The following is a 17597-nucleotide window of genomic DNA, read 5'->3' as shown; positions in this document are numbered from 1 at the left end:
TCTACGTTTGCATTGCAGATAAATGCAATCCTAAATGTAGGCAGGGGGTGGTATGCACCTCCTCCTGCATTTGCATTGCTATGGATCACATATGCTAAACTGCTGTGTCTATCTCTCTCTCTATATATATATATTTTATATAGCAATGTAAATAATTACCAGCTCATTTTTAATTCTCTAAATTGGATCTCTGTCATGAGAGAATTATATTGTTCATGCAAATAAGGGTATTTTCATTGTCCTTAGATAGAAGACCTGCTGTGTTGATGCAAATGTAGAGCCATTCTGTAGTGAAATTCAAAACCAATGTAAATGAGTGAAGTTATTATATGTATGCAGAAAAGTAAATATACCTATAACAATATGGTATAATATAAAACGATCAGTATACAGCAGGACTGATAACAAAATCAAGCAAGCTGTAGTGTGGGAATATCAAAATAAGACACACACACAAAAGGCTAATGCTGCTCCTCACCCCTACAAAGTGTCGGCGGACACACACACACCTCAGCATGACAGAGCCCTGAGTCACAGCAGCGCTGTCATTTTGACGGACTAGTGACTAGCATTTGGAGTTGAAATGTCAGCATGATATAGCAATAGTTCAAGTAATATAGGGACCCAATTTTTTATTATGTTTTTATTTTAGGTCAATTTAAAGCATACAGTGTTTCATTGAAACTCAAAGACTTCACCAACACCTCTAAAAGAGCTGCGGGCGTTAACAATAGTTGTATTTTACATTTATACAGGTTTTGAAGCATATATTGCATGATTCAATATATTGTACAGCACAACAGGAAAACCATAATAAAGACACTAACTCTATTCCCCAAAAGTAAAAAGCCAAATATTATTGTCATCACTACTTTATTTACATCAATGGACCCTTGCGGTTGGCATAAGCATTGTTTAAACAAGTTTAAAATATATACAATATTATAAAAGAAGGCTGAAATGCAGATATTTATAAAAACATAAAACGCCAAAAATATGAAGTAAAATAAACAAATCATAGTTTAATAAGCAGTTACTACTTTGTTCCAGTTAAAATAGTCTATATACATTAACATATAGTGGGTATTATGGTATTTGCTTGTTTAAACAATCATTATGTCATTCTGTATGATGGAGACATATTTAGTATCTTTAAAGAGAATTCACATAAAAACGGGTGGGTCTTACGCTATAAATAATATTGATGGGCCAGTCAATCAGACATTACTACCTCTACTACAGGACAATGGGATTAATATAAGGGACAGTGTTTTCCAGGAGATTGCTTGTCCTAACAAGTCAACATAGTTAGAAACTGTTGATTAGTAATTTTAAATAAAAAGAAAGAAAATGGTTATTTCCTGAACTCACATTGTAAACTGTAGACAAGCACTGGGATTCCCTGTATGTATGAGAACGGTGAATAACTTACCCTCCCTATAACTACAGGCAGTGCTACTGTATATACATCTACAGTTATAGGGTCAGATGTATCAAGCTTCAAAAAGTGATAAAGTGGAGAGTGATAAACAACCAGCCAATCATAAGGGGGTCAGGTTATCTTCAAGTGCCAACAAGGGTGCATACCTTACTTACACAAAAAGTGGGTACTAGACACATATCTCCAAACCTCTTATACATTTATATACATACAGCATCCATCGCAGGCGAATGCCTCAAAGAAATCTTTTGAGGAGTGATAACAACTATTTCATCAGGAGTACAGGTATGCACCCATCCCCCAAAGATACCGTTATATGTGTCTAGTACCTCCTTTTTGTGTAAGTCAGGTATGCACCCTTGCTGGCACTTGAAGATAACCTGACCCCCTTATGTTTGGAGTGAAATATCAACACACCAACCTATTGTTGGATATTATCTTTGCATGCACTTTCCATCTATGATATGAACAACAAGCATTGATCATCATCAACTTTAAATACCCCATGAAAAGATACATTCAACCTTCAATCTTTCAGCGCCATCTTTTCAAACATCCCCCCCCCCCCTTTTTCTCAAACTTATCGATAGGATCTTAATATGTATACTTTAGAGCAGAGAAGGGAGAGGGGGGACATGATAGAAACTTTTAAATATATCAAGGGTTTTAACAAGGTACCGGTGGGAGACATTCTTCACAGGAAGAGGAGCAACAGAACACGAGGACATGCACTGAAACTAGAGGGAGGAAGATTCAGGGGAAATTTGAGGAAGAATTACTTCACAGAGAGAGTAGTGGATAAGTGGAATAGCCTACCATCAGAGGTGGTAGACGCAAATACAGTAGTACAATTTAAACATGCTTGGGATAGGCATATTGATATCCTTACAAAAAAATAAAGATCAAATATGGTTTGAGGTAACATGTTTAAAAAAGAGGCAGACTAAATGGGCCAAGTGGTTCTTATCTGCCATCAAATTCTATGTTTCAACAGGGATTGAACCAAGGGTATTGAAATAAAGGCAGTATAATCCAGGAGCGCCACACTTTGTTCAAATTCCCCCACAACCAGCCCCAACTTGTCATTATTTTCAAACTCAGCCTGTAGCATGGCAGTTAGGAGCTGATTGGCTCTCCATTTTCACACTTTTTGAAACTTGATACATCTGGCCCTTAGAAAGGAAAATAAACAACCCACTTTAAAAATGGACAGTGCGAATTCTCCTTATTTGTTGGGGTAGAGGTTCCCTAAAAATACTTTTGAGTAAACCTTCTGTTGCGCAGACAATGATCATAATAATAAAAATGTACATAACAAATAAAAAGTTGTTTATCTACAAATGAAATATTTATATATATTTACATATTTCTGCTATACAAACATCACAAATATTGAAAAATAGGTTGCCTTTCAATGAGTTAATGTTGTAAAACAGCAAAGTAGAGTCTAAGTTCGTCTGTGGAAGACAATGAGGTGGCAAAAAGTGGTGAAATATCAATTCTCATGATAAGGAGGTGTATTTGTTTAACATCATTTACCCCTTGCTTGCTCTTACTGGATATCTGGACTATGACAGAATGTACACAGGTCATGTACCTGCATCACCTTAAGTAACAGAAATATAGTGTATACACAAAAACAGTTTTATATGATTAACATATGTAATACACTGAATTAGTATAATTGTGACTTATTTATGCAATTTTGTATGTGGTGAACAGATTGACCTAGACATGTAGCCAGCCTCATCTAGCCTCTGCAATGTTGCCGCTAGTGTGTCGAAGTCAAACCCATGACTCATTGAAAATGCATTAACCAGCGGTGCAGTGCTCCAAGTCGCGGGTGCACCTTGGCCGCAATGTAGCCATGATGAGGGTGGCTACATCTGTATAGAATGCTTGTGAGAACTAGTAAAACACTGCTACAGCTCTTAAAGTGTACCCATCACTTGCAGGCTGATATTAAGCCTATTCCTGCAGTAAACCAGCGACATTACGGAGGCATGAGGCACTGTGTGTTATGCCTCAGTGAGATCACTAGTTCCTGGGGAATTATTATTAAAGACTAAATTGCGGTTGCATTCTTATAAGGCTGCTTTATGTATGAATAAGCAACAAGTACACTTTCAAAATGAATACTTCTCTATAGCTAAAGGCCAACAGAGGCTATGAAATAGAATCACCAGCAGCATTTTGGATACATAGTTACACAAGTTGCTAAACCGGCAGTGAAAATGACTGTAGCTGTCTGAATGATAGCAAACATTTAGCAAAATGTACCCAGTAAACATATCATAAGCAAGTAGGTTTTGTGGTTCAGAAGAGAAAGAAAATCCTCAAGTAATCCAGTATTTTATAAATTAAAGTTTAAATATTGAGAAATACTATACATGATGTAAACTGCCATGGGCTGCAATAAATTAGCCATTTAAATATTTCACTTATGTACCATGCTTAGGCTACTAACAGCAGTAACATAATAGGTTTGATCGACAACAATGTTTGTATTTTCTGTTTAACGATGGTGTACATCATGTATTACCTAAATGAATGTCAAATTATTGGTACAAGGCTCGTAGGTCAGTGCTTAAGCATTAGTCAATCTTCTATGTTCAGAAAAGGCTGCTTTAGTACTGAAGGTATGCTGGACTTTCCAAAGCAATACAATGGTGACTGTCAAGTAGAAACAGTATTCAGTCTTTATCCAAACCAGGCCTTCTGATTTTCCTCCACGGCTTTGCTCCGAGGACAAAATAAATATTTACTAAAATACTGATTATGTTTAAAGACACTGCAGGAAACCAGCTATGGGTTCTGAAAACATGAGCCATCCTTTCTGTATCCTTCCACTTAGAAGTGCTTTTAAATTGATGAGTATTTTTGGTACAAAGAGTGGGGTTCTTTCCCTCGGCCAAGCTCACACTTTAGCAGTGTAACATTTACTCACATCAAACGGTTCCTGTAGGCACATTCAAGTATTAACATACAAGTACAAGAAACAGTAATTGACAACAGCCAACTATGTGGCTTCAATAACATATAGATATTGTTGACCATTCTCCAGAATGGAATAAATTACTTCCTTTTGCCAGAAACTTTGGATTAAAGATGGTGTTGTCCTTGTTGAGGTGTAGAACAAATGTCTTAAGAGTTCTGTTGTTCTACAAGAAACGGTATCTTGAAGGAAGTGAAACTGCAAGCAATGGCGAATTTTCATTCTCAGTAGAAAGCTTGGGAGTGAACAGTTCCATTCTCAAGCAAAAGTTCCTCACCATGTACTTTTAGTGTCCATTGGCAGAAGCATTATGCACCCAATCCATAATAATCAGGGTCATGCTGCCAATCATTACTATAATGCCACTGATAAGAAACGACATAGCCTAGAGAGAGAGAAATAGATTTCAGTTGTTGTTTTACTTTGATTTAACACACAATGGGGCAGATGTATTAAGCCTTAACAAGAGATAAATGCAAGGGTGATAAGGAGAGCTAAACGTCCAGCCAATCAGCTCCTTACTGACTTTTTTCAAACGCAGCCTGTAACATGGCAGTTAGCAGGTGATTGGCTGGACACTTATCTCTCTTTATCACACTTGCATTTATCTCTTGTTAAGGCTTAATACATCAGCCCCAATAAGAACATTTGCACTAAAGGGTCTGTAAGCCTCAGGGAATGATAAAAAAAGACAGGGATAAAGTACCAAGCAATCAGTTCCTAAAGGGCCCCACACACAGCACAATTTTCAGGCATTTTCTGAGCGATTTTACTAAATCACTCAGAAAATGCCTGAAAATGCATGTAAATCGCTGTGTGTATAGCCCACACAGCGATTTGCATGCGCGCCCCCGCCGTTCTGAATCTGCACAAGATTCAGAACGGACCTGCCCGTCAATCAAGAGCAGTCGCTCAGAAGCTCCTGCTCATATGTGGCCTCGGATGTGAGCAGGGCCTTCTGAGCGACGCTGAACGCCGCCCTGATGTATCCTGCTCACCGCCCCCTTGACACGCCAGACGCCGCCTCCCCCTGCTCGCCGCACAAAGACGCATGAAGACGCCGCCCCCTGCTCCCTCCCCCCTCCTCGCCACACGGAGACGGAGCAGGGGGAAAAAGCAGCAGCAGCAGCTCCCGGTCCCCCTGTCACCTGTCCTCTGGCGGCGAAGTGATTCAAGCTGCCCGCCCGCTCACACGTCCCCCTGCTGCCGCAGCTCCACTGCCACCAATGATAAGTTTCTTTATAGAATATAATATATATATAAACGACTGCCACCAATGACAAGGCTTCCATATATATATATATATATATATATATATATATATATATATGTATAATACAGCAGGTAGGGCGGCACTCACAGCAAAATAAGGCTCTCAAGGCGGAGATACGATATCGTATCTCCGCCTTGAGAGCCTTATTTTGCTGTGAGTGCCGCCCTACCTGCTGTATTATTTTGGACTCCCCTGCTGGGAGAATCCAGGCGATGGCACCCCATGTGAGTTTGAACTGAGGTGTGCTCACCCTAACTGTGACTGTATATATATATATATATATATATATATATATATATATATATGTATATATATATATATATGTATATATGTATATATGTGTGTGTATATATATATATATATATATATATATATATATATATATATACTGGCCGCAGGAGACATACAATCTAACGGGCTGGCACTCTGGGGTCTTAACAAAACCTGCTGTATTTCAAAGCAAACGACCATAAATAAAATAAAAATACAGCAAGTTTTGTTAAGACCCCAGAGTGCCAGCCTTTCTTTTGCTATTTACACCATATTTTGGAGGGGCACCAGGGCGCTGGAGGGGGGGGGGGCGCTAGTGTGCGGTCCTGGGTCTCCTGGCAGCGGGTCTGGGGACAGGCAGCGGGGGTCCAGGGAGTGGTGTGTTAACTCCGGCTCCTAGCGCTGCCGGGCAGCAGATTTTGAAAAGACTCGCAAGTCTTTTCAAAGTCATCAGCGCTTCCCGCCGCCAGGCACAGACAGATAGCGCTAGGAGACAGAGTGAGTGAAGGCTGCCGCTACACCAGTCCCTGGACCCCTGGACGCTGCCTTCCCCCGCTGGCTGCACACAGGTATGTTGGCAGCAGGGGTCCAGGGACTGGTGTAGCGGCAGCTTTCACTCACTCGTCACTCCGTCTCCTAGCGCTATTTGCCTGGAGGCGGGAAGCGCTGATGATTTTGAAAACACTTGCCGGACGCTGATTGGCAACCAAATCAGCGTCCGGCAAGTCGACCAAATGACTGCCGCCCCGGGCGCCGAAACACCTAGTTTCGGCCCTGTATATAGTGACACTCCCCCAGGCTTTAGTTCAACCCCTTATTTACATTTTGAATTCTTTTTTTATTCCCCTGAAGTTTCTGTGAGAGATTTGAAATCTCTCATGCTGAATCTGCCATTATGAATCTCTGGCACAAATCTGTGTGTGTGTGGCTCATTATCTGAAAAATTCCGTTTTAGGGAAATCTCTCGTGCTGAATCTCCCGTTATGAATCTCTGGCACAAATCTCTGCGTATGTAGGCCCCTTAACTAACATCTTAGTCTGCGCTTGAAAAATGACAGAAGCTGGTTGGTTGGCACTCACTCTCCAAGACTTAGGGGAATATTTAATACCGGGTCACGACTGCTGGTACGTTCCGACAGCCGTGACCCTGGCCCGTTTTCATTTTGCACGACCGCAAATCACCAGGCGGGATTCAAAGTCCCACCTGGCGGTATACTACGGCATTTGGGTTCTTTTAGAGAACAGATCAGATTTTGCTAGTCGCATAGTGAAATAGCATCTGCTGTGTCATTGCTGTGACCGGTTGGATCCAGAGTTCAATACTGCTCGGTACACTACACAGGTTGAATTGCCAGGTTTTTTAACTCAAGTTATTCCAACTGGACTTTTTTAGACTGCAGGAAAACCCGAGATGCTGCGCGTTCATGTACAATAATGCAGGTTATTGCTGGCAGCGTGAAAGGGGTAGATCAGGTGGCTAGGAATATTATACAACAGTTCCCAACCAATTTCATTAGAACCCAACTATTTTATTAGCACACAAGCTTCTGGTCTGGGGAAATGGTCTGCAGAGTGTGGCTGCCATATTGAGGCATTATTTATAACCTGTACAAGGACGGGCAGCTGCTGAGGTAAATCAGCTCCTATTAATGCAATGATGCAAAGTTGAAGGTCAACACCTTAATAGAAACACCCCCCATGCTTCAAATATAATAATTAGTTAGCTTTGTACTGACAATAAAGATTAGCTAATTATATAAATCTTCTTACTATTCACTTTTTTTATATAACAAAAATAAACATTAAGAATTACACTTACCCCAATCTTTTGAACAGATTTCATGGATTCCTTCGTTACTAGTTTGATGTAAAAAGCCGACGGTAGGATAAACACCAGCATAGCAGCAGCAGAGGCACCTATGTCAAAAACCACAAATATTGGTTAATCATACCTAATAAAGTTACGGTATGAAAAGGCAGGCACATAGCAATTCCCAAATTAAATTACAATAAAAAAAAAAATATATATATTTATAAAAAAAGAGGTGAACATCTTTAATATATAAAGCTATATCTATAATATTTAAGAATGTCATTAACTCACCAATAAATCCAAAGATATCTCTTATGGTAGGAACAAAGATGACCAGTACGTTGGTGAAGGCTAGTATTACAAGTGTGATCAGAATGTGGCGCCACCATGCAAACTCCTTTCCAGAGAACAACAACTCAGTGATGGAGCTGCGGATCTGTAGGAATAAAAACATTAGAATTTAGAAAATAAGACACCAATTTAAAAAAATAATAATATTAATGATAATAAGTAACTGCATACAGTAACTGTATTAATGATAATAAGTAACTGCAATCATGTAGCTCAGAGCGATATATAAATGAATCAGACACACAAAAATGATGGAAGAGAATGAAGAAAATAACTAGAGCCATTACTTACTGGAAAAATAACAATCGGTACAGTTAAGGTGACGGCCATAAGAACTGCCAGTCGCACAACAACAAATATGACCCCAGCATCTACAATCTTTGAATAAGTATGGAGTAACTCTGGCTCCACCTTACCTGTGGAAAATGAATAAAAAAAAAATTATTACCACTACAGGAAAGTATACAACATAAATTATATTAACTTTTAAATTATAACAATTTGAATCTTTCATTTTTAAAGAAAGAATATGGAGGAAGAGGGTAGTAGTGTAAATAATTACATAAAGGACATTTTCACTTATTCGTATGGAGCAATCTGATAACAATGATTCAATATATTCAAAAAAATTGTTCTTGTTAATTCAAAACTTTTCATGTTAATTATCCATGTATTTAGTTATCAGGGATGTTAGTACACCACAATTGTGACTCCAATGCCTATTTAACTACTGTCTATCTCTTTCATAACCGGCAAGTGCTTATTTTACATATATAATCTAGACTACAATATGTGAAATACATGATTTTGTTAAACTGTAAAAAGTTGTTTTGATCAGTGGTTCTCAACCTCGGTCCTCAAGACAGTGCACGTTTTTTTAGGTCTCCACACAGAATCACAGGTGAACTAATTAGCTCCACCTGTGATTTTTAAAATGTGTCAGTGACTAATGAGTGCACCTGTGCAACTGCCGGGAGACCTGGAAAAGGTGCACTGCTGGGGGTCCTTGAGGACCGAGGTTGAGAACCACTGGTTTAGATCATGAGATATAATATGACAATACATAGAAACATCACATTTGTGTGGCAGACAATGACCACTTGGCCCATCTAGTCTGCCTTAAACACATGTATATGCAAATACTAGGGTTTATTTTTGTCGGGAGCTAACTGACCTATCAGTATAATTTTGGAGTGTGGGAGGAAACCCATGCAAGCACAGTGATAATATACAAACCGATGACCTCAGTGCTGTTAGGTAGTAATGCTAACCATTACACATAAACTATGAAAACATGATGGGTTAATTATACTGCAGTGTAATGTGCAATGGTTGCATGTGGTAATTGGTGATTACCACAGAGTAGTTGGTGATGGAAATATGGGGTATTATAGCAGTCTAATCATGGGTGACATGTCTTTGGTCACAAAAAGTTCAGAAAATAATAATTAAATTTCTCAACAACAAAAAAGGTAAAGGGCGGGATGTTGTAACATCCGCATCCCTCCATCGCCCCCCTTCGCCGGCCACTGCATTTTTAATAACAGCATATGTTCTAACATATGCCGTTATTAACGCAAGGGACAGCTCTTGCCATAAGAGCTGTCCCTTGCGATGCGTTGCCGGCACTGGACTTCATGGTCTGTGACCCGGGAGTCCATCTGCGCATGCGCAGAGTGACGCGCCGGCCATGGGGCATGCTGGGAGGGATCCATGACGGATCCCTAAAACAGCGCTGCGGTAAGAAGCTAATAGGCTTCTGCAGGGAATCGACAGCTTTTGCTGCTGCGGAGGGGGGTTAGAGAATACAGAAATGCGGTAAAAACCCCGATACATTGTTTTCAGAACAGTGATTTTTATATATCTTTGTTAACAATACTTTATTGGTTTTCTCCTATTTTGTATTTCTGTTCTGTAAGCTATTGATCAGGCTGACATGATCAGAGAAGCATAAGACTGATATGGAGGAATGCCTGGAAACCAGAGGATCATGGAGGAGATGTATGAAGCAGGGAAGAGTGGACAAGTGTGTCAGTGGAAAAGTTGCTACGGCAACCAATCAGCTTTGAAGTAACACTTATCAATTGCATTCTTTTAAATTATACGTAGCAACCGATTGGCTGCCATGGGCAACTTATCCACTTTTTTTTTTACTGCTTCATACATCTACCCCCATGAGTAATATATGCCTATATACATAAGTTAATGTTATCACTGATGTTTATATTAGACATTTTTATTTTGAAACGTGACGTTTTGTATAATTTTGTCCTATTTGCTTGAGATTTGCCAATACTGAAGTGTGACTTATGCATCTGACATAAAAACCACTGTGTTGCTCAGGAAATCCAAATTTATGCACAAGCCAAAAAAATAAATAACATACCACAAAATAAATAACTTACTATAAAAAGTCAAGTATCCAAAGAGAGCAGCCAGAAGATACATAATAAACATGGCGAAAAATGAAACGTTGGAGACATTCATCATCCTTTTACGACTGCGTCTGCATAAAAGTATATAGAACACTATTAGAGCACATTCATTGGCAGTGATCGCGCTTATGTTCCTGCCCTAAAATAGAACAGAACATACCCTTTAAGTTCTTGGTAGATGGGAAGGACAGCTGGGTGACAGACAAAGGAGAAAGTCAGGATTGGTACCGCATACACCGTCTGGAACAAAAAAGTTAAATATATTAATGTCCCATGTACACATGGAGGTTTTTTTTTCAAATTAACTAAAGTTCATTCAATCCATATTGTTTCAAATATTTTTAAATAGTAGAGCATAGTTAACATTAAAAAGGAGTGAGCACGATTTTCTGGCATTATAGTTACCTGGGAGTTGAAGACAAAGTATTTTGGTTTGCACATTTCATCATCTGTATTGTTGAGCTCTGCGTTCTCCATAGGAGCGTGTGTGGTCAGGTGAGACACGGTACTGTTTAAAGTCATGTTCATGGGATTATCTAGCCAAGCAGGGCACAACAGCTGAAATTTCTTGTAGATGACCTGATGAACAAATGTATATAAGAATCAAAACAGAATGGTGACATTGTTTCTAAAAATATGGTATTACTTGGTAATAAAATCTACATATGTTATAATATCTAAATACACACATAGAGATCTCATGTATAAATATTCCTTTAGAATGTAAGCTCTGAAGAGTAGGGCTCTCTTCCCGCATAAACTTTTCCTTCCAGTACTTAAGGCCCATACACACTGGGTGCTTTTGGGCTGAAAGCCGCTCAGTTTTGCCGTTTGAGCTGCTTTCAGCTAAAAAAAACGCCCAGTGTGCACAGGGCAGAGGTGAGCACCGATGTGCTCACCCACATCATCATCGGCCGCCGGAGCTAATCTGCTAGTATCAGCAGATGAGCGACGGGGTGGAAAGCCATCCCCCCCCCACCCAAATCCCTAGGATGCAGGAAAATCAGGCTCAGTGTGTATGAACTTTTCTCCCAGAAATTTTTTTCCCCATCATTGCTTGTGCATACACGCTTGTGCAAAATCGCCCAATGTGTATGCACCTTAATACAGTCATCTACACCATACAATGGCACCTAACCCATCTGTTGTTCTAATACTTATTTTAATGTTATGACTGCTGCAGTAATGCAGTAACATTTGTAAACCAAGCTCACACACACACAATAATATCACAAATTAGGAAGTTTACTTACAACAATGAGAAAGAAGACCATACACAAGAGTGAAAATCCGCTTGTGTAGCCCAAATATCCTGAAATAAAAATAAACAAATTTAGGAGTTTAATAAATATATTGTTTCTGAAAAGTACTTTCTTCTTTATCAATCCCAAGAAAGTACCGGAGAACAAAAGATCATGGGGGAGTCTCACTGGCTACAACTATATATTTCTGGATCAAATCAGGATTAAAAGTTCTATATATTAGTAATATATGTTGCAAACTTACCCAAGTTTCTCAGTAGTGACAAAGGAAGGATGAGGAACAGAGAGACCATCACGACCAAATAATCTCCATTTAGGTACCATGCACTAAACAAAACAAGAAAAACAAAATTAATGATTTTTCACAAAGAAAAAAAAAATATATATATATATATATATATATATATAAAAAGGTCACAGTAACGGATCTATCAGAGTAAAAGTGTTCTAGTACAGAGGGGTGCAAAGTTCAAGAGTTTAAAAAACACTAGGGACTTGTAAGATATATATTGTGGTGTCACATAAAATCCAAAATTTTGGGGTGTAGTCTCTATGCCAAGGTGTGAGTACACACACACACACACACACACACACACACACACACACATGCTTTGGAGAGAATAAAACAATCATAGAAGACTAAACTAACATAAATCTCCAAACTGATATCTACATTTATATAAGTACTAGATAAATTGATTTAAAGTTGGTCACTTTCTGCAGTCATAAATGACTATTATACAGAAATGATTAAGGAACCATAGAACACATGCTAACTTCGCAGTGGTTTAGGGATAATAAAATAATATGTTTGTTAAATTATTCCTACAATAGACTTTACAAAGTGATTAGCGAGTAAGCTCTTACGAGCAGGGCCCTCTCCCCTTTGGTGCTTTTCCATCTCTTACTTAGACTATATTCTACTCCATACTTCTTACAATGGCACCTACAGTAACAATACTATCTTGATACTTATTTCAGTCTCATGTCCACCGATGCAGCAATGCTTATATACCATGTAATGTAATGGGCCCTACACACGTAGGATATACAGTCATTTTCTGAGTGATGTTTCCTTATTTAACCACATTGCTAAGAAAATGCCCCTACATCGCTGTGTGTGTAAGGGCCATAGCGATGCGCGCCCCCCCGCGTCACTATCCCACGATTAATAACCATGCAGAACACTCAGCGGGCCACTATGTGTGTAGCGCCCATAAGTCAATGTTTTTTTTGGCTTATTTGTTTATATACTGCGCTATTCACTGCAGAACACTTCTGGCACCATATAAATAAAGGATAATAATAATAACCACAACAACAACAGAGTTGGCTTTAAAAAAAAAAAAAAAAATTATATACATACTCTGGATTGACATTTTGTCCCATCAGTTCCTTGATTACAATGGGTAATTCATATTTCACTATGTAGAGGTAGCTTGACATGGCTGCAGAATAGGAAAAGACATTAGGGACCAGATCTCTCAGAAATATAGCTAAATGATATGCTCTTAATAGCATTAGTAATAAAGTAATGTACCTCCAATATTTTGCATTGTAACAGACCCAGAAGCTGCAATTTTTCCAAATAAACCGAATGCTTTAAATCCTAATTGCTCATATAACAAAGAACCTAAAAACAAAAAAACCATGACAAATGTTAGTATCTTTAAAAAAGCAACATTATAAAAGTTTAACATTTTCTCAGATTAATTACAAATATTATAAATAGTTTTACCTCCTTCATTTGCCGTCTTTAGTAAAAGGTGAATGGAATACAGAGAGAATATTGACACAAATGTCAATAAAATCCTACAGATTAAAATAAAAAAAGCATAAGTGAATTTAGAGCAAAATATGTTAAAACAAAAATTAATAAAACATTTACGTGATTTTGTATGACGTTCCAGATTCACAATAATGCAGAACTAGTATTAATTCTATAATTGAACTTGTTTTAACTTGAAGTAATTTACCAGACTTGCCATGTATTAACAAATGGGATATTATACATACTCAATTAAATGCTGAGCTTTATTAGAAACTGTAAATAAACAATACATTTTCTAATTGTTACTTAAAAACTAAAACTCAGATTCCATTAAATCTTTGAATGGGATTTTATACGAAATGATAAGGTTAACTGTTTACTGAGCTATTAAAGGATTTCCTCCATCTCTTATATAGTAGGAGAGCAACATTTATTTTAACTAATTTTGCCACTATGTGAAAACTATTTACACATTTATAAATGCCACTATATCAATAGAAAAAAATAGGAAGTCTTTTATCCAAATATATATATTTTTTCCCCCTTAAAGAAACTAGTATTTCAGCAATGTCATGCCATTAATCAGCACTGCGAGGTGCCTGGAGCTATCCGTCAGCAATACCCTTTGCCCTGAAATATCAATGTTGCCTAGTGCATCTTTCTGCATACACAAAATCCCAATAGCCAACAGTCAATACAGGTTCGTAATTGTCCTTAGATTGGAATATTTGCATACCATAATTAGATATCTTGGGGTTGGGACCTAATTGTAAACACAAAATGAAATTATCTTTCAAATACACCTAGTCTGAAGGTAATTTTATGCAATATGTAACGATCTCAATCGCGGTCAAATCTTTTTGGATTTCAGAATATTACAAATATCAATTTTTGGGATATAGGAGGTACAAGCTGTATAGGGCAAATTGATATACTAATTTGGGACTAATACCATATATACTCGAGAATAAGCCTACTTTTTCAGAACATTTTTTTATGCTGAAAAAGCCCCCCTCGGCTTATACTCGAGTGAGGGTCCCACTTGAGTCAATACGGTTTCCCAGTTTTTTGATGTAAAATTAGGTGCCTCGGCTTATATTCAGGTCGACTTATACTCGAGTATATATACGGTAGCTCCAATGCACAACTTAATTCATTAGAAACAAGAGTAGTGAAGGGGAGAGGTTGGGGTAGATTCTTTAAATAATACCATTGTTTCTGCATGATTGAGAATTAACATGGCAGTGCCAAGAGCTTGAACACTGAACAATGGAAACAGAGTGTACTATTGTTCTTTAAAAAAAATGAAAAGGCAAAATTATAGCGTATTCTAAAATACATGCAAGATACGCTGCCTCTAGTGGTGATTTCATAGAATACTGCCCAGTATAAATAATGCAATAAAAATTATTTTCTGACCATTAGAGAGTCAAAGAAGTAGAATCTGCAGCCTAATGATGGAATTTAGATAATGTATCCTTTATTATAGAAAACAACAATGATATACTTACATAAAAAGAGCTATTCCAGTGTTAGCCATAGCATATGAAAGACCTAGGATTCCACTTCCAACAATGGCGTTGCTGAGGTTAAATACTGACATGCCAAAAGAAGTGGTTCCTGGAAGCTAAGAAAACATAGGCACAGGTTAATCACACACTGCTGATGAGAAGTTATATGGCTCAAATCTCTATGGGAAACTTAACTGTACATGGATTAGGGAGCACTTACATATTCCTTCTCAGATTTCTTCTTCGCCAATTTAGGTTCAAGCAGGAAATTTTGGTTTTCTAGATCCATGTCATAATGACTGCAATGAGATTAACATTGGCATTAATTCAGCTAAAATGTTCTATTCTCCATTATAAAACACCACACATTATCTTATCATTACATAGGGCTGTACAATACACTATACAATAATATAATAACAATTCATACCAATATTATGAAAGTATTTAATCAAATGTACAGACATGCATAGAAATTAATTGCATAGCTAACCCTTTTGTTGACAGCTTGTTTGCAGGATATTCCGGATAATTGAAATCATCGTTACTGTTGAAGCTAACGCTGTCTTCATCTGGGAAAATATCCAGTCTTCCCATCTCTTGTTTGTTCATCCTGGCGGTTTGTTTTGCACTAAAGATGAAATCGAGGAGAGTGTTCAAATACTGTGTCCACGAGTTCAGCTGATGTAGACGGTGTGTCTGCAGAAGATCCTACTGCTGCGCTTGGCTCTCTGCCTGCAAGGATGGAAAACGTCAATACTGCAGTGTGCAACCTGACCACGTGATGCTTCGTGGTCACGAGTAAGCTTGAAGAGGAGGAAGGGAGGAAGGGGGGGGGGGGGGGGGGGGGGGTAGTGGGAGAGTGGAAAAGTACTAGCTAGTCTCATCCGGCACACAGCAAATTCCAGGCACCAAAGATCTCATCATTTCCCCCCTCCTCTTATCCCTCTCCACCCTCATTTGTCAATCACATACATTCCAAGGCCATGAGCAGATATATAATCCCACCAAATGCATGGTATTGTGCTGTAGGCCCCCGACTAAAAATATTATTATAAACCTTAAAAATCTTTAAAAGGGATTTTATAGCTATTTTTTAACAATACCGTGCATGAGGAGTATTGAGAATGCACAGGATGTAAATAATTTAACAGTTTAATGATTATGTTCAAGTGACATTATATAAGCACTATTGAAAGACAGCATTTGATGTTAAATATTACGCTACAGAATAGTAATAATGTATATACTGTATCGATCCATAGAAGTAAACTAAACACAATAGTGGGGAAATAAAATAATCAAACACATGTATGGAAAATATTTCCAAAACAAGCCTTTTAAATGTAGAGAATATTTAAACATATATGGCGTGTTTGTATGTGAGGAAATGCTGCAGGCCAAGTCCCAATGTAGACTGGTCTAGACAGCCCGCAATTCTAGAAGAAGGCACTCGTGTCTAGAATATTCTGTACAGGGGCTGAGTTAACCGAAAAAAAAAAAAAATACTGTGAATACCCAGCTAGTGCGGCACTACAGAGAAGGTAGACATGGCCACTCCTAGTGCCTCCTCCCATGCCTCCTACCCTAACCTCTCCTAGCTGCACTGTAACACAGGAGAGTCTGATGCAACAGACACACACTATTGAGACAGAATGTAACATACAGTAGAAGCACATCCTCCCTCCTGCACACTCACCCACCCACCCACAGTGACAGGGAGCACCCAGAGTGTGCCCACCACCACCCTACACCTAGTACTGGCTGCCAGCCCCACAAGCAGCTGTGCTCCCACACATTACCATTAACATGGATCCAGAAATAAATAGACTGATAGAATGAATGAATAGAGAATGCGGCTACTGGATCAACGAGCACAGGTGCTGCCCCCCCCCCCCCCCCCCATAGTCAGGGATAGGGCCCGGGCATTGACGCTACAGCCTGTGCCGGTTGCCGCCTGCTTGCGGTGCCGCTCACGTTCCCCCCGAAGCAGACACATCCCCCGCACTGTCCCAGCCCCCCCGCAGCCAGTCACACGCGCAGCCCCGTGCTGCTGCCACTCAGCCCCTCTTACCTGTGGTCGCTGTGCTCCGGTTCCCCGTAGGCTGAACGCACCAAAACCAGATAGATAGAGAATAAATAACACGGAATAAATAAGTAATAATAATGATAGTAGTAGGGAGCAGGCAGGCGGTGCGCACACTGGAGTATAATACAGGCGGGTGTGTGTGTGTGTATGTATGTCACTGCTGCTGCGTCCCTCGGTGACTGGCGATCATCCGGTACACTCTCACTTATTATTAGCGGAATGCAGGCAAGGCGGAGTCTTAGTGAATTGGCGAGGTGGGTCTCCGTGCGTCATTGCATCATATCAACACTAGCATCGTGCTGCTGCCTCCATCCTTTGTGTATCAACAGTGTCTGCCCCGCCCCGGACACTCCCCCGCCCGCCCCCAGCCCCGGGCTCAGGAGGAC

General features: G+C 39.2%; 1 protein-coding gene across 1 annotated transcript; it reads right to left on the bottom strand.

The window, feature by feature from the left end:
- Positions 1-683: 683 nt before the first annotated feature.
- SLC38A2 (solute carrier family 38 member 2) lies at positions 684-17504 on the bottom strand. The gene is made up of 16 exons (XM_083182645.1): positions 17197-17504; positions 15616-15857; positions 15343-15421; positions 15123-15238; positions 13579-13652; positions 13381-13473; positions 13207-13288; positions 12085-12167; positions 11832-11890; positions 10984-11157; positions 10739-10818; positions 10549-10649; positions 8435-8559; positions 8084-8228; positions 7799-7896; positions 684-4821 (listed from the first exon to the last, which is right to left on the bottom strand). The coding sequence occupies exons 2-16, from the start codon at positions 15732-15734 to the stop codon at positions 4723-4725; spliced, it is 1527 nt and encodes a 508-aa protein (XP_083038771.1). The 5' UTR covers positions 15735-15857; positions 17197-17504; the 3' UTR covers positions 684-4722.
- Positions 17505-17597: the final 93 nt, after the last annotated feature.

The sequence above is a fragment of the Crinia signifera genome, chromosome 4 (assembly GCF_055691185.1).
Source record: "Crinia signifera chromosome 4, ASM5569118v1, whole genome shotgun sequence".
Taxonomy (NCBI): Eukaryota; Metazoa; Chordata; class Amphibia; order Anura; family Myobatrachidae; genus Crinia; species Crinia signifera.
This window is presented reverse-complemented; position numbering and strand designations above follow the sequence as displayed.

Bases quoted from the DNA above. Each gene is read 5' to 3' on its own strand.
- SLC38A2 (XM_083182645.1), bottom strand. From the start codon at position 15,734: ATGAACAAACAAGAGATGGGAAGACTGGATATTTTCCCAGATGAAGAC. The intron at 13,653-15,122 runs GTAAGTATATCA...TTTAATCTGTAG, and splicing joins ACTGGAATAGCTCTTTTTAT to GATTTTATTGACATTTGTGT. The intron at 10,819-10,983 runs GTAACTATAATG...TTTTTGTTCCAG, and splicing joins ACTTTGTCTTCAACTCCCAG to ACGGTGTATGCGGTACCAAT.